General features: G+C 39.2%; 1 protein-coding gene across 2 annotated transcripts in view; it reads right to left on the bottom strand.

Moving 5' to 3' along the window:
• Nucleotides 1-7,935: 7,935 nt before the first annotated feature.
• The window catches only part of TMEM65 (transmembrane protein 65), a 30,041-nt gene continuing 21,281 nt past the window's right edge, over nucleotides 7,936-16,695 (bottom strand). The window contains exons 2-7 of one of the 2 annotated variants that reach the window (XM_068181621.1): nucleotides 16,447-16,491; nucleotides 14,305-14,372; nucleotides 13,493-13,547; nucleotides 12,262-12,304; nucleotides 11,514-11,619; nucleotides 7,936-9,992 (exon numbers count right to left, since the gene is read on the bottom strand). In XM_068181621.1, coding sequence (XP_068037722.1) covers nucleotides 9,900-9,992; nucleotides 11,514-11,619; nucleotides 12,262-12,304; nucleotides 13,493-13,547; nucleotides 14,305-14,372; nucleotides 16,447-16,491 — 410 coding nt within the window. In that variant the 3' untranslated portion in view covers nucleotides 7,936-9,899. Of the gene's footprint in view, nucleotides 9,993-11,513; nucleotides 11,620-12,261; nucleotides 12,305-12,949; nucleotides 13,548-14,304; nucleotides 14,373-16,446; nucleotides 16,492-16,695 lie in introns of those variants that run through there. The other variant, XM_068181610.1, reaches the window with a different exon arrangement.

Here is a 16,695-nt window from a genome sequence, read left to right as displayed (position 1 = left end):
CCCACATGACTAGAGGCCAAACATCAGGTCAGCAAGGAGGCTGAAGCTATGACAGGATGAGTGAGTGTCTCAGGCAGAGGACACACTGAGGCAAGAGGGATGGAAAACCTCTCTCAATGTCATGACAAAATCTGCCACACTTGTGACTAAAAAATCCCCATTTTTCCACATTCTAAAGAAAAACCTTTACTATCACTTGGTCAAAATAATTCTGTGCCCACAGTTAGTCCTCATCTTCTAGACTGAAGGGACATTCACACCTTTCTTGCTGTTGGTGCTGTACCTCAGATACTATGAACCTTTTACCTAGAACAGTCTGCAGGGAGACATTGAACTGTAACTTTCCACACCTGAGTGACTCCAGCTTCACCAGACTGGATCCTTAGTGGTTACATATGTACTTTGGTGTTAAAAACCAAAGTAAATTAACAAATAATACACCAACAGCATTGCAGAGGGCAGGAATGCACCATTATCTATGGTTAGATGTTCTGTACCTACGTACCTCTGTACCTGGACATTACAGGCCCAACTAAACTTTAGTTAAAGGGCTCATCACAAGAAGGAAACTGGAGTGGCCTCAGCACAGCATGAGTTTACCCTCGGTCTTGTGCACACAATGGGTGCTCATCCTGTGGCAGCTGCTCAAATTTAACTGGAGCACTTGGAAAAGGAGCTGCCCCAATTTCCCAGACATCCATCATGCACCTGATACAAACAAACAATGCCCACGGTGATCTGTGCGTCTCACCCCATGGAGAATCAGACCAGAAGCCACTGGACAGAGGCCCTGCTGTCTGTTCACTGAATTTCACAGAAGTCTTTGCACATTTTCCATTTACAATTGTGTTCTGGATACAGCCCGGCCAAATCTGCTTCAAACTGTCTAGAAGACCTGGTATACCACTGCCAGAATCTGCTGTGCCAAGTTTCCTGAGCTGAATAGGGAACTAGAGGCTGTGAATGCAGTTTAGCAAAGAATCTGAGCTGCTTTTCCAAAAGTCACTTAAGACATTAAGGCAAGTCTCCAATAGGGATGAGGCACTATTATTTCTTTCAGGCCAAGAACATAACAGCCTCCCTCTTTATCCAGTGAAGGACAGCAGCCCTTTTATTTTCTGCCAACAGAAATGCCACTCTGCCAATCCCACACCACAACCAAAACCAGCGTCTTTATTTTTAATTTAGTAGTGTTTAGTCCTGAAGGAGAAAGACTTTATTGTAGTTTTGTGTTTACTTCAAGTCTGGAGTACAGTCATGTTAAAATGAATTCTCATCCACCACTATTATTCTTGTCTACACTTACACTGATTGCAAAAGTCAGTCATCTTCTAGACCCTACAAGCCATGTATCAAAATCATCATACAGCCAAGAGTCCCAGGAGTCAGGGAAATTAATGTGGGACAGCCCCAGGAGGTGTCCATCACATCTGCAAATGCCCATTTCACTGGGCTGGGTGACCCCTGTGATTCAGATGTGCAAGAGACTTTGCTGACTCATCTTCTCCCAGGATTCAGACTGGGCAGCAAATCTTCAAACTCAGCCCTACCGTCTGATATGCCATGAGCACAGGACCTGGTCCTGAGGAGCCAGAAACTGCACACAGCTCAAAAGCCATAAAGTGCTAACACTGGATTTACCTCAGCTTACCCACAAGTCTAAAGTTTGGGGCATAACTTAAGAGTTAGTCAGCTATTCTTCCTCCCTGGAAGCAGGGGGATGCAACATTCTCCAGAGGTGCCTCTCTGACTCCCTGCATGGCTCAGAGGGATGTGCAACTTCTAGACAGCCACAGTTAAGTGAGACAAATACTACCCTGCAAACAGAATGACAAGCTGACATACTGTAGATTCCTCCAGCAGTATTATTAAGTGACAAAACTATCAGTTTCTATAAATTGATTCACTAAGATCAGCAAAACCAGAGTCTGCTCCTGTGGGTTGAACATCTAATAATTCTTCAAATTTATGGGAAAAAAAAAAAGAGAGACACAGATTGTGGTGAAAACCAGCAAAAAATTGGTTTTGCATGGGTGGTAAGTAATGCTGAGAATAAGCACAGTTTGACATAACTGGCATTTAGAAGACAGGAAGCAAAATATTAATGTTAATATATAACTAAATACACTTTCCCCTTAATTACTGCTTGCACTCTGCCAGTGGCAGGATGCTGTCAGAAGGATTCAAAGAGGCTGGGAGAAAATTCAAACATTTTAAATACAAAATAAAATCTAATTGCACAGGCAGAAATTGGGAACAACCAATGAGTGTTTGGAGGCATCAGGGTTGGAAAGCCAAAGGCGAGTGAAAATGAGAACATTTCTCTGTGCAGTCATAAAGGCTGACACAGTTTTGACTGTACAGACAAGAGTATCAGGAAGAAGGGAAAGTAACTCAGATTTTCCTATTTGTTATAGCTATCTTGTGACAGTCTCTGAAGTACTTAATGCTGTGTTTTAAAGCACTAAAAATTGAGGTTATTTACTTGCAGAAATAACAGTGCTACAGGGGATTAATGGGATATACAGAAAAGAGTGGTTATGTTCCAACAGTGACTAACTGTAGTTAAAAGAATGGACATATTTTCAATGAATATTTTTCAATATGCATATACACTTACCATGGGGAGGAATTACTCAGTATGAAACAATGAGGAGTACTAATTCAAAGCAGCAACTGAGAACAGTCAAAAATTAAGGTTAGGAAGTTTCTTCCACAGGATTGAAAGCAAAATATATCAAAGCTGTAGACCACAGTTTGTAAAAAAGCTACAGCATCACCATGCCTGCAACATCTGACACAACACTGCCAGGTACAAGCAGAACAGTCATTTATGGACAGCAACAGCTATGGATGCATAATTTTTTTCTAACATTCACATATCTCCAGAGCATCCATGCAAAGAAAAAAGTATATTTAGGAAATGCAGAAACCCCGTCACCTTTTATTCTAACCATCTGTGGCACCACCACTCCTTCTGCACTTTCTTACAACATGGAGTATATAAAAGAAATCACCACATCACCAACTAAAGGACACTACCTGCAAACTTTACCCAGAATAAGATTATATGAGGATGTGAGAGAAAATCTGCAAAAACCAGAGTTTATCAGAGGACAACCCTGGTATGTTAGAAGACACCAATGACTTGTCCTGCAGCAGACTGTTTCTTTCTTAAACAGGTGCTTCTGACAGCATGAGCTTTCCAGCCTCTGAGTTGCTGTCCTTGCCCTCTGGTCTCCATGTGGGCACCGCCTCGTGTATGCTTTAAGTTCCTTTTTGTTGGATTATCTGTTTAATTTAGCAGACTGCCTTTTTCATGCAAAGTAATCTACAACAGAGATTCCCACTGCTGTGCAACACAGAACATTGGCATCACTTGTCACAGCAGCTAAAATGAAAACCCAAACAAAAAACCATTTTAATTTGCTGCTGTCACGGAGTGTCAGAGAGAACAACCACCAAGAAAGGAACAGCTCTTCCCTGCTGGAAAGTTTTAAGGAAGTCATTTGTTTCCCTGTCACTCCTGTTTGCTACCAAGTTGCTCCACTCACAAGATCGGCTTGCTTTACAATAGTCAGCAGTTTCCATCCAATGAACCAGTTATATCATGGGGAAATAAACTCTTTCATTTCATGGAACAAGCTGTCTTGCAAAATTCATAGTTTCATTGACCAAAAGCAACATGGCACAGGGCAGGTCAATCAAAACCTGTGCAAACTCTGGGCAAAAGGCAGGGCTGAAACTCCATTACACTCCAAATATTGACCATGGCTTAAAGAATATTAGAAGACTGTAGGAATTAACATCAGCAGTGTATTTTTGGTGCAGAGGCTGTAAGCCAGTATCCTCCTGCCTGCAGCATGTGAGAAATCCCACCCTGAACTGCCACATCTACATCAGACAAAATCCACTCTGCAGGACTGGTTCTGCCATACACAAAGGGGTCATGAGATATGCAACACAGATGGAGTAGCCCAGTTTCAACTTGGAAAACCTACATTTAGGTGGGGAAATCCCATCTCAAGAATTCTCCCAACATATGAAAAATGAGCCTTGAAGCCTGAAGGATATCCACATGCGACTGAGTTTACAAGTACTCAAACCCCTCACAGGTTATCTTGGTGACCGACAGAAAAATGACACGCAACTGCCTTTTGGCTTTCCAAGGACTTTATAATCTGAGAAATCATACAGCCAGGCCATTCATCTACAGCAGAGATTAGGAGAGAACTATCCTATGAGATATTAAGGTTTCCAGTGGGGGGTCAGGAGGAACCTCTTCTTTTTTTGATAGTCATATGAAGGACTGCCCTGGTCCTCAGCATGTCAGCACAATAACCCTTGCCACAAATGAATACAATCCAAGAAAAACATTTCTTTTCCCAGAGAAACTATCCCAGTGTCTGCTTCCCTTTACAATGCAAATGAGGAATACAAATGAAGATGAGACCACCTATCACAGCATGGGCTGTGATAGGGATAGGATGTTTTCCTATAAACAGTGGCTCTGATTGAAGACTCTTCCCCAGTCCTGACATTCCTTAAACATTGTGGAGCTCTCAGGAAGCACAGTGGGTAGAAGGAAAATTATACCCTCCAGTGTTCCTACACAAAAAGGGGCAAGTAACTAATAGCAGAAACCATGCAGAGAAAGAAAATAGTCACAGATCTTCATTAAAGCCTACCTGAAACTTCGTCAAAAGAGGTTGTTCCCCTTTTAATATTCAACTGGCTTTTGGTGTGGTCTTTGGTAGCTTGCCACTTGTATTGCAAAGGTAAATCACCTGTAAACATTCTTCTCTTCCTGTTCAAGGACCCCTGTCCTTTTTTATCCCTTTTCCTTTGATGGTTTCTTCTATGATTCAATAGCTGAGATAAGCAGAGAAGCCAGTCTCGGGGAGGGAAACCTCACCAGCCCTGTGGAATCTTCCAGTGTTCCAGCATGTCAAAAGTGCTCTCAAGGCACAGAGAACAGCAGGAAAGTACCATGAATGAAAATCTTTTTTTTTCCCTGTTTTAATAAGACCCCTATGCATCCCCATGTAGGGAAAATGACTGAGAAGAATCTCATTCTCCTCACTTTCCTTGTTACTAGCTGGAAGTAACAGACAAGTCATTTTCTGCAAAACTATAAAGAAACACCACAGTGCAAACAGACCACCCTGCCAAACCCAAGCAGAGCAGCACTGCTGTGCAAAGACAAGGTAGCACTCCCTGTTATTGTTCTTCCAATCCATGGTATTGCTCAGTGGAAACCTCTTCTCAACAGGAATGGACGCAGTAGGTCCCATATGGCAAATCTCACCCTTTGGATCCAAGTTTTCTACACAGTGAATGGTCCCACTCAGGACCCTTCATATTCCAAAACAAAACTCTATTTTCTAACGGATAAATCAATACTCACGTTTGGAAGTGGTTAAGCTCTTCAGGCAAAACCATAAGGTCCTTTTCATACCAACAGACAAAAACAAGACACTCTGATAAGCATGGTATCAAGAACAGAACACAAAATTGTCACAAAATGCATTAATTTAAGGTCTCAAATAATTTTGGTATTTTACAGCAACTTAGTCTTTGCACACATACACAGAAGGAGTAACTCATGACTGTGAAGCAGCATTTAGTTCTTCAAGCCATTGGCTCACATAGTGTCCACTTCTAAGGTGAAGACTGTTAAGTGAGAACTGTTTCCTGCCCGCAAAAGGCCTTACCTTGGCATCATCTACTTACAGGAGAAGTACTACATCAGCACTCTAACACACACAGCTGTCTTCCAACACAAAATAAAAAAATTCCTTCTGCATTTATCTTGCCTGGCTTCAGAATCTCAAGTTTGCCCAAACCCTCAGCCCACAGCCCCCGCCCTGCCCCAACGCTATTTTGAAGCAACACTCTGGATGCCAAGGGTCCTGAACACTGAGACAAGGGAAAAGCCTTAACAAACATCTAATAAAGACTTTAAAATGGGACCTTGAATTTGTGTTATGAAGACTAGCTTTTTCTTAATATTTTAGATTGAAAAATTCCAGAGGCATAAGACTCCTAGAGCAGGGTGATAATTCCTCCATACTCTATTAAGGCCTTCAGTTTATATACTGCTGCTCTGTCAGCTTGTCATTAGACCATGTAAAACATCAGACCAAGAAGAGGAAAATGTCAGGTAGAAGTGTAACAGACTCTCTGAATAGCAGGAATGAAGTTCAACTACACAACACAACCACAATGGAGTAAAACAACAGCCAGCCTGTACAGGTTCTCAAAATTAAAAGAGAGCATCCTTACAGTACAGATGTTTTACTCACAGCACTTCTTGCACAGACATCCACAAAAAGGACTGACCAATTAGTAAAAAAAAAAAAAAAAAAATTGAGGAGCTCCAAAGTCCAGGAAAGTTCAAAAAGGTTTAGTTTACATACAAAAAAAACCTCATTTAATTCCAAAAGTTCAAGTGCAAGTGAACTTCTGATTAATATTAATCACAAACACCACCAGTTTACCATGCAAATATTTTAATTATTTAAATTGGTCTCTTCTCAGCATGAAGAGACAGAAGTACCACTCCACAGTGGTATTTCCTATGACAGTGAAAAAGGACCGCTTGCTTATAACTTAAATATAATAAATTCCTGTTTTGTATAACTGAGGCTGAATACCCACAGGATATTATTAATATTTCCCCTCCAGCATCTGGTCTAATAAAGAAACACAGAACAGCTTTGCTGTAGTACAAAAGTTTACAGAAAGTTCAATTTAATTAAAGAAAATACAAAATATGTTGTCTGAATTCAAATAATTTATGTAAAAGTACATGCATGAGAAAATACTGGCAAGAAGATTTGGGTAACCCTATTATCAGATGCATGTTCTTTGTTCCTAGAGATAACATACAGTCAAAAATACATTTATAATTTAAATTACAATAGAAGACAGTATTTCAAATGCAATGTCGGGTCTACCAGCCCTTCAAGGCAAAAGAAATTCCTGTTAACACAGGACAAACTGATAGAATAAAAAAAATAGAGCAATACTGAAGTCGCTTAACAAGCCCACAGTGTTTTCTTTTTCCTTTTATCAAGGAGGGAGAAGATACCAGAAAATAAAGGGGACTCTGTCTTCTCAGTTAGGCTTTTAGTAAGTGTGATAAGAGCATCAGGAATTACTTTCATCCATATACCCCAGAAAAACCCATTCTCCTAGTGGAGAGACAGGGCACAGATCAGGCACAGATCTTCCCTTCCACACAAAGCAGTGCCCTGTCCACACAAATGTGGATCCTGCAGCCAAAGGAAACTACCTGGTTCTCAGGGGGTCAGCTTGGCCCCAACAAACTCCTTTTCTGAACCTCCAACAGCACCACTAATCCTCTCACATCACAAGTTATTCTTCACCTTTATCAAATACTGAAACCCCAGAAGTCACCTTCTTCATTATGGTATCAGACTGAAATACCCGATATTTCTCACCATGTGTCACTTGCCCTCCACATTTTTGTGGTCAACTAAACAGTTTAACAAGACAACACATGATTAACTTCTTTCAAGATACTTTAGTTCATTGATTCTCAATAAAAGCACTGGTTGCAGTACAATAGTTTGACATACAGCAACAAAAGGTACTCAATTTACATGCACAAGCTATTTAACAATAGTACACAGTCTTTCCTATTGCCATTATGAAACAAATACTACTGTGTCAGCTGGCACAACCTTCCAATTGTTCTCATGAGCTGTAATAGAGTGATGAAAACAGTGTTCCAATGGTACAATGCCAAAAAACAGAGATTTGGCCACTGCTTGAAGATTCCAATCAAGATGCCAGTATCGTAATGGGAAACAGTGTTGAAGTAATTGTAAAAACAGCAACAAAAGAAGCTATACAAAATTGCTTTGACTTGTACTTCAGTTTAAGAAAAACGTGAAAAATACATACAGCTTTGTATAGAAACAAAAGTGCATGCAGAGGCAGAAAAGTTCAAGACCAGTTCAAGTTAAAAGACAAATGCGTGGATGAGTAAAAAAACCTCTGAACACTGAAGTACTGTAAACCAGCAGCAATCTGTTGGTGAAAGAGTGCATAATTGCCTTTCTGGATTGTTTTTGTGGGTTGGGGTTTTTTGATTTTTTTTTTGTTAGAGTTGTGGGGGTTGTTGTTATTTGTTTTTTTATTTATTTTAACAAAGCTTCCACCTTTGAAGCACAAGCTGAAACATATCTGCATTTGTGTCTGAAGCTTGGCTGAGCTTTCATTCAGTTTCAGTTCAGCTTGGTCCAGATTTTCATGGTTTAATGTGCAAAGTACAGCACACACTATTAGGACTACTCACTCCAAGCTTTCAACATCTGCTTTTTAAGAAACAGATACAAGTGTCACCTTCATTAAAGTCAGTTTCAGTATTGCAGTTAAAGGGTTTCTAGAAATCAGAACAGAGAAGTCAGATTTGTAACAATGAGATAAGCAATGAACTTTGTAAAACACAAATGTTACAATAAGACTTTTCCTATAGCAAATAAAAATCATCAGGGGACTTGATTTTTTTTTTAACATTTCTTTCTAGGTTTCAGAAGTGCTAGCAAGTTCAGCAATAAAACTTTCAGTGCATTGGCTGTGCCACTTTTTAGTGGCTTTTCCAAATGGTATTCCAACAAGTAAGAAACCTTCTCCTCTAAGGGACAATTAGCAGTTTAGCATTATGCTATTGGCAAGTAAGATCCTGAAATATAGTGACTATTCAATAGTTGTCATAATTTTATTCATAACCATATAAAAAAGCACAGTTACATGATACTGCACTGTCAGGTCTATCATACGCCAAGTAAGACTACAAAAATAAAAGTAAAAAAAAAGTAAAAAGGCCTCAATTCTCCTATTTTTGTTGCTTGGTTTTTTAAACTAATTGTCTCAGGGAAAAAAAGTAGGAAAGACTTAATCTTAAACACAAAGGTATTATCATCAAATCAGGTCCTCTAATCCAGACTGATGGTATACTTATCATTTCAACTGAACCACTCATTACAAACTTGCAATGCCAGCATTCATTCACACCCTGAACTGTTCCCTGGCCTCATCTACCCAATCAACTATTCACAAGTTGTTTGTGGTTTTGAAACAGTTGGTCTGAATTCTTTAATACCACACTCAAACCAGAGGAAGACAATTTTAAGGATATTTCAACTCAATTCACAAAACACTGTTTAGTGGAAAAAAGAGACATGAATATGGAAGTACAGAAGGTGTTAAAACACCACTTTAAAAATGGACTTGGTAGAGAGCCTACACTGGAAACACTTACCTTGTCAAAGCATCAACGTGATCGTCTCAGAAGACAATTCAGAGACACTTAAGTCAGAATTGTGAAAAAAATGAAAGTATACTGTCAAAGATCACTGAAATATCTAATCTAAGGCAGTGCAAAATGATGGCTGGTGAGGGGCAACCTGTCTCCTTGCAAAGTGAGGGACTTCAAATTACTTATTACTGACCTTCTTAATAATCTGCATTGAAGGACCTCATGAACACCTCTGATATTTCTGTCATGCAATTACAACTGTTAAGCAACCAATATGCAGCTCAAGAGTGTTACTGTCATCCATGGTAGACTACTGAAGTAATAATCCATTAAAGAGTAAGTTCAAAGGGGAAAGTGGTAAACATCTTGCCATAAGTGAAAACACTTCAAAAATTTACAATTAAATAAAAAGTTAGATGATATCTTATAAAAAGAAGTACTGAACACAACAAGGCCACAATAAATTAGTGTTTCCATAAAATGACATGCTGAAGGTTTTGTTCCCAAGTCTATACATTTTTTACTGTCTGTTAATTCCTAAATATTGACGGCATAATTGAATAATTGAGGTACAGTAGTTTACATTTGTATATGTCTTGTAAAAAGATTATTATTTTTCTTCCAGTTTTTCTTCCTCCTCGCCAAAGAACAACAAAGGAAACATTCCTAAAATGCAGCCAATGGTCACTCCAATAGCTTTACCCTAAAGAAAGAGGGGGAAAAGAATTAAGTTTTTCACTGATCAGTTATTACTCATTTCCCATGTACCACCACAACCAGGGACACACAACCCTTGTTCTAGTTTTCAGCTGGGAATCACATTTTTCTTAGCATGCAGACTAGAAACACAGTCTATGAGAGAGAGACAGATATGACAAGGTTAGAAACAGTGTTTGCTATGATAAAAGACAATTCTGAAGAAGGAGGTGGGCAATGATCATGAAGAGCTGCACAGGTGGTAAGGGAGGAAACAAACATTCAAAGGATTAGCAGAATGGCCAAGAAGACAGAAAAGGAAAAAAAGCCAAAACAACAAACCACCAAACAACACCTACAGACATTTTAGGTGCAATTATAAATGCATCTGCTTGTATCTGGTACTGCAAATCATCAAACGAATGAATGGCTCCTTGCAAACATGATGGCTTTCAAAGGCACAAGGCAAAACCAACAAAAACTGGAAAACATTTCAGTTGACCTGAATGTATAAGTCAAGAGGAGAGGAAATAAAGTAAGACAAGCAGCCTCCAAACCACATAGATAGCAGCAGATGGACAGTGTTGAAAAACTTGAGACAGCAGGTAAAAAAGACAAAATGCTACCAATACAGAAAAAGGTGCACAGAAGTATTTTCACATAAAAGGAGGATGAACAAACTGAGTGCAACGACAGGGTTTTGCCACAGGCTCAGCTTTTACTGAGAAGACTCTTAAGACTATGGGGCAGCCCCCTGACAACATGCCAGCTCTTCACTGCCCTGTGCTTTGACCTATCACTGCTAAAACCTGACTTTTTCTCCCCTAACCTTTCCTCAGTAAGTGCTATTTCTTTTCCCTTGAATCCGCTAAAGTATTTTCCCAAGGAAGGCTCATTCTGGCAAAGTGAAGTATCTGTTTCTTTACTCAGTGTCTGATAATCTGTTCCTTGAATCATTGCTCTCAATGCTGAAGTGGGACCACTTCAAATATTTAAATGTTAAGTAAGTAATCACCCTAAAAATGCATCTGTAAGGTGAGTGTCCTATAACTGTAAACACAGGCAGTGACTATTACTCAAGTGCTAAAAGTTTGGGCAGAGAAAAGCTGATTTCTTAGCCAAGCTAATTATAGAATATTTGAAATTATTACAAACCAGCACAGGTATATGAATAGTGAGCACTTGGCAAAATGTATAGGAGTAAACTACTAAGTGGTCATAAGTTCCAAGTAAATTATCTTATCACCATAGCCAGAGCTCAACCCAGGTATCTGCACAGCATACACAAAGTCATGGCAGAGACTATCCACGACACTTGGGGCTGGCTGCCTACAAAAAACCCGCTCAAGCTCAAAAAAATCCAATCTCTTGATTCTCCCTGACACAGGCTCAAGACCAAACCCTCTGGGGAACATGCACTAAGTTGGTGGTCATTAAGGAATAAATGGAAAAAGTGACAAAAAGCATTTATCAGCTAGTTTAAACACAAAAAGCTCCACACCAGCAGTGTTGCCCACAGGATACTCACCAAGTGTGCACTGAGACGGGTCTGCCACATGTCAGCTTGTTTGGGTGTCAGGTCAGGGATTGACAGACCCAGCCGGGAAGCCAAAGCTTCCACGTAGCCTGCAAGACTGGAAGAACAAGAAAACAAGAACAAACAGTTTTGAATCTCACAGTATCTTCTAGTAAGGGTTTTGAAATATATGAACTTATAAACCCAGAGCTTTTCCTTCAGCATACCAATAAAGTGATTGAGAGAAAACTATGGGACAGAGTTCAAACTTCTAAAGGTCACATTTTTCAATGTAATTTAATTATCTCACTGATTTAACATACAGTATTTCCAAAAAATCTTATGCAGTACAAAACATCTGGTGTGACTGTTAATGCATTTTTGCAGAGCTTTTTAAATAACCTTTACTGGAGGTCACACACAGACTAGTTAGTGGCAAGTCTTGTAATTTGCAGAAAACAAAATAGAGGGAAAGTGGGAAAAAAGGCATAACAAACAGCTTTACTTTCAGCAGTTATGCAGGAATTTCCTGTAAAAAACTAAAAGAAGCTGTATGTGTTTTTATCAGAAATAGGTATGCCTAGACCTGAAGACATTGCAGAGATACTGTTTTAGCTGCAGAGAAGGAAATCTCTTCAGATCATGTTGGGGATAACAACCTGAGAAGGTATATTAGGCAGAGCTATATTATATTACAAAAAATTATTTTTGCACTTTGCAATGAATGCACTTAATATTATTAACACAAGTTCACACATACCCCAGTCCAGCTAAATCTGAAACAAGGTTTCCCAGAGCTGCAGCTGGAGGGAGGAAGAGGGAAAAGAAAATAGTATTATTTTAGCTACAAATAAAACCAACCAGCTCCCACCCTCCAGTGACCCTCACTTACTCTCAATTTATATAGAAATAAAGACTAGACCTAAGTTCCTTACATTTTAGTGTTTTTATTCTGACCTTATTACAGTTTAATAACAGCAGCAGACTAGAATTAGTGAGGTGCAACTATTTTTCTCAATTTATATGGAGAAAACTTGACAAATACAAAAAGACAACACTAACACCTGGAAATCAACATAACTTTTGAGATCAGAGTTAAGAACAGCTGTGCATGATTGTCAGCTCCATGCAGCTAATGCTGGACACCAAACAAGGCCTTCCAGTGCCTGAAGAGGCACAGGAGCACTGGAAATAGAAGGCGCTGTCACTCAGATATGCAGCTTTGATAAACATGTCAATATATCCATGAACTGTGTCAATTTAAGAAGAAATACTGTACACAAGTGAACAAAATTACACACAAAATACAAGGTTTCACAGCAGACCTTAGTAAGATAAGCTTCCCTGTGACTGTCTTACATTGAACCAAGGCCTGCAAATTTCCAAATCTTTAACTCACTCTGCTGTAACATTTTCAGTTAAGCTCTCCCTGCTTGTGCTTTTGAGCAATGCTGCACCTGCAGCTGGTGGATCCATGAGCACCCCTGACACTGCAGAGGCACCAAAGCTGCTGAGCAGAGCTTATCAGTCTTGGCCCAGTGCAGGAGCAGGGTGGCTGCTTGGCCTTCCTGTGGTATCTCACCGAGGCAGAGGAGCCACCAAGAAGTGCAGTAAAAAGACACCAACACTGATCTCCCCTTAGCACTGCAAGCAAACAGCAAGGTACAAATACATATATCCACATACATTGACACTGGGCCCTGGGGAATTTAGGGCAGCTCCATTACAGAAACGTAAATACACTTTCCCAACTGACCCAGGATTTGAATTACTAGGTTGAAATCAACAACAAGCATTTCAAAAGCTATTTGAACTGAAATTCCATTTCTACAAATGGAATATGTCCTAGCTTCACCCAGAGATTGTTTCTTTATTAGGAAAGGCAGCTGCAAGACTGAGGAAGAGCCATTTCCAGCCCTGTGCACTACTTTCAACCTAAAATATAGGAATGTGCCATATCAGTCTAAATGTGCTGTAATTTTAATACTTGCCTGCCATAGTTGAAATTCCTAAGACAACTCCAATTGACAATTCTATCTGGGTTCCCTGAAAAATAAACAATTTTCTCATTATTTGAGGGATTTCGAGTTAAAATAAATTATATTGATACAATTGCCAAAAGCAATGTTTATTGCTTGTCTACGTTAAAAGTGAAAGGATAAACGGAAATTTCTTCTATTAGATCACAGAGTTCTTATCTTCCTGGCATATATTCCCCCCTAAGGCAAGGGCCTACTTCTGAAAGTCTTTCAATATTTCATACTCTTGTACCAGGCAGCTGGTGGACAAACCTGCAACCCCTATCCCTGCATAGCATCTTCCCCACTGCAATTCTTAGCTGAATGTAGAGCTCTGAACAAAAATTTCTACAAATACCAAGCAAACAAATAAAACACAGTATCACAGCTCCTTATATTTTCAGATGAAGAAACAAAGCCACATGGTCTACATTATGAAACACCAGTACATGGTGGAAAGATGAGAGACAATGTGCATGGACTAAAACAAGACGTGTTCCAGTTGGATGCAGCAAATCGTTTTCCATCCTGAGGACAGCTGAGCATTGGAACAGGTTGCTCAGACAGGCTGCCCTTGGATTTCTCAAGTCCCTCAGGACAAAACCATGAACAACTTGGTCTCATCTTACAGCTGGCTCTGCTTTGAGCAGGAGGTTAGACTAGAGACCCTGAGAAGGTCCTGAGCAGGGGGACTTTCTAGATAGACCTCACAGGCCATTCTATTCTGCTCTCTTGAAAAATATTAATCTTACAGATTTGTTCAAGGAATTAAACAGTGAACTTACCGCAGCAATCATAATTGCGTTATCCAAAAATCCAAACCCTACAAAAGGTAATGCATTGTGGAAGAACACTAAAAGAAATAAGTAACAAAGAAAAAATAAATATTTATAAGAGAGTTCACTAGTGCACAGGAACAACTGAAATGTCTAATATTGGTTTTAAGAGAAACAAAGCCAAAATACACAAAACTCCTTTCCCACTGGCCACCTTTTTCTTGCTGGCAGGTGTGGTAAAACCCTTTGCTACACAGAAATGTTACTAATGGCTTGTGAAGAACCAGCTAAACAACCTACTTTGAAAATACTTTTACAATTTCAGGTGGAAGCCACTTATGCTTACTAGTGCATAAGAGAAATACTTAAAACTACACAAACTCTGGTATTATTTACAGACCTTACAGCAATGCTGCAGAATCACTGAAGATCAAACTGTCTCACCAGACTTCTTGAAATAAAGGCCCTTTGTCTGCAAGTCCCTTGCTATTTTTGTGCAAGAGCTCCATCTTCTTCACACATTCCTAAAATTTTGTATTTTAAAAGCATTGTTTTGAGCGAAACAATTCTTGTCAAAACTCCTCCAGCCAAATCTGCAAATGCTAAGGTGGGTTTCACTAGGGTGTAATATACTGTTAATTATATCACAATTTCAATTGTGAATTGTATCTTGATTTTGTTTGTGCACTATCCTCAGTGCAAGTCAGACTCGTAGCTGCTGCTTAATACGTTGCTTAAGAAACCAAGCACCACCTTTTGTTTCATGCATTTTCTTCTTTTTTATTTCTAAAACCCATTAAACCCTTTCTGAATATACTTTCTGTTGCAGAAGCTTGGAACATGCTGGTCTGAGTAATTTCTAAGAATGAACACAGTGCTACTGTATCATTCCTTTACTGTATCATTCACTTTTCCAAAATGAAGTCCTGCTTCATTTTTTCTCTCAGGTTTTTGCCTGTAAGCTTTTGATGGGGGTGGGATTGAATTTGCACAGCGTTATCTCCAGCTGGGTTTCAAGGTGCGCACTTCATAAGACTAAATACAGCATGAGGACAGACTACATGACAACAATACAGCTGAAAGTTGAAATTTTTCATTTTTTTAACATTTAGAATGCAGCATTCAGTTTGGTTTTGGTTGGAGTTGAGGGTATTTTTTTCACTTCATGTTGGACTATAATTTCTACATTTTATAAACTTAAAGAGATGCCAACCTAGGAAGAGGGACAAAAGAAGAGTGCATGAACCTCACAGTCATGTAAAAAGAAACTGGTACCCAGTACCTTTTGGGATTCCTTTCTGCAGGCAGTATGAATCCATGACCACACAAAAAATCCAAAGTCACATTCAAGATCTTTCATGCTTAGGTACTAGAACATGAATGGTCATCTGTAACTACTTTGTGAGAATACACCTATTTTTTAAACTGCATAGGTGAAAGACTACACCACAAAACCTATGAAACTTTCCAATTATTTTTAAACTATCACAGGGCAAACCCACCAAAACATAAAAAATAAAACAAGCACACAGGTATGCCCAGTATTTTCAAAATGTGTGTACTGGAGCCAAACTAACACCTCAAATTCTTGTTGAAATGCAAAGAATTTTGGAATTCATGGAGCAAACAGAACTCCAGTGACAAGGGGGGGAAAAATTAGAAAAAAAGTAGATATTTAGAAAAGGAAAATATTTGCCTAAATAAATTTGTTCACTGCAGAGTACAAAACCACAAAAACACACTAATTTGGAAACTAAAACAGAATTTGAATCATGGTATTATAAACACATAATCTGTTTCCAATTTCTCTGCAATTCTATATCACTTCTCAGTCCTTTTAAAACACAAAACCTCCACAAGGCACTGCAGCACCAACACTGCTTGGCTTAGAAAAACAATGTTTGCTGCTGGCTTTGAACAGTGTGCTCTCATTTGGGCTTTCTGTCCTACTTTCACTAAGTGTTGCACATTCTCCAGCCGAGGTGTTATGAAACAAAGGCAGCAGGGTGAGTGTTGGTGCTTGCTTTGGTTTTCTCTTACTCCATGCAAGAGGGATGAGGACAGACCAGCACTTGTGGAACAAAGATGAAGCTAATTCAAAGAGAGACTGCACAAATACTGAACCACATTCAACAAACATTCTTCTTTTACCATGTCTCAGTTGTCCTGGAGATGGTGGTGCAACCTCCAACTTCTCTAGAGAAGTCAAAATGAAATAAGAAAGTTAGCTGCTTCATCACAAATTTGGTTTATTATCCAGTCTTTACAAAATTTCTAGCAGGCAGAAAAGCAGTTATGTTATTTAACAGTTTTAGAATGGGAAAGAAAAATACTTTACACTTATATTTTTATTATTTTTACAAAAGATAACTTGGTATTAAAAGCCAAAATGTCTTAGAA

The sequence above is a fragment of the Anomalospiza imberbis genome, chromosome 1 (genome assembly GCF_031753505.1).
Source record: "Anomalospiza imberbis isolate Cuckoo-Finch-1a 21T00152 chromosome 1, ASM3175350v1, whole genome shotgun sequence".
NCBI lineage: Eukaryota > Metazoa > Chordata > Aves > Passeriformes > Viduidae > Anomalospiza > Anomalospiza imberbis.
Note: the sequence above shows the minus strand (reverse complement) of the source record. Positions and strands in the feature narration are given on the sequence as shown.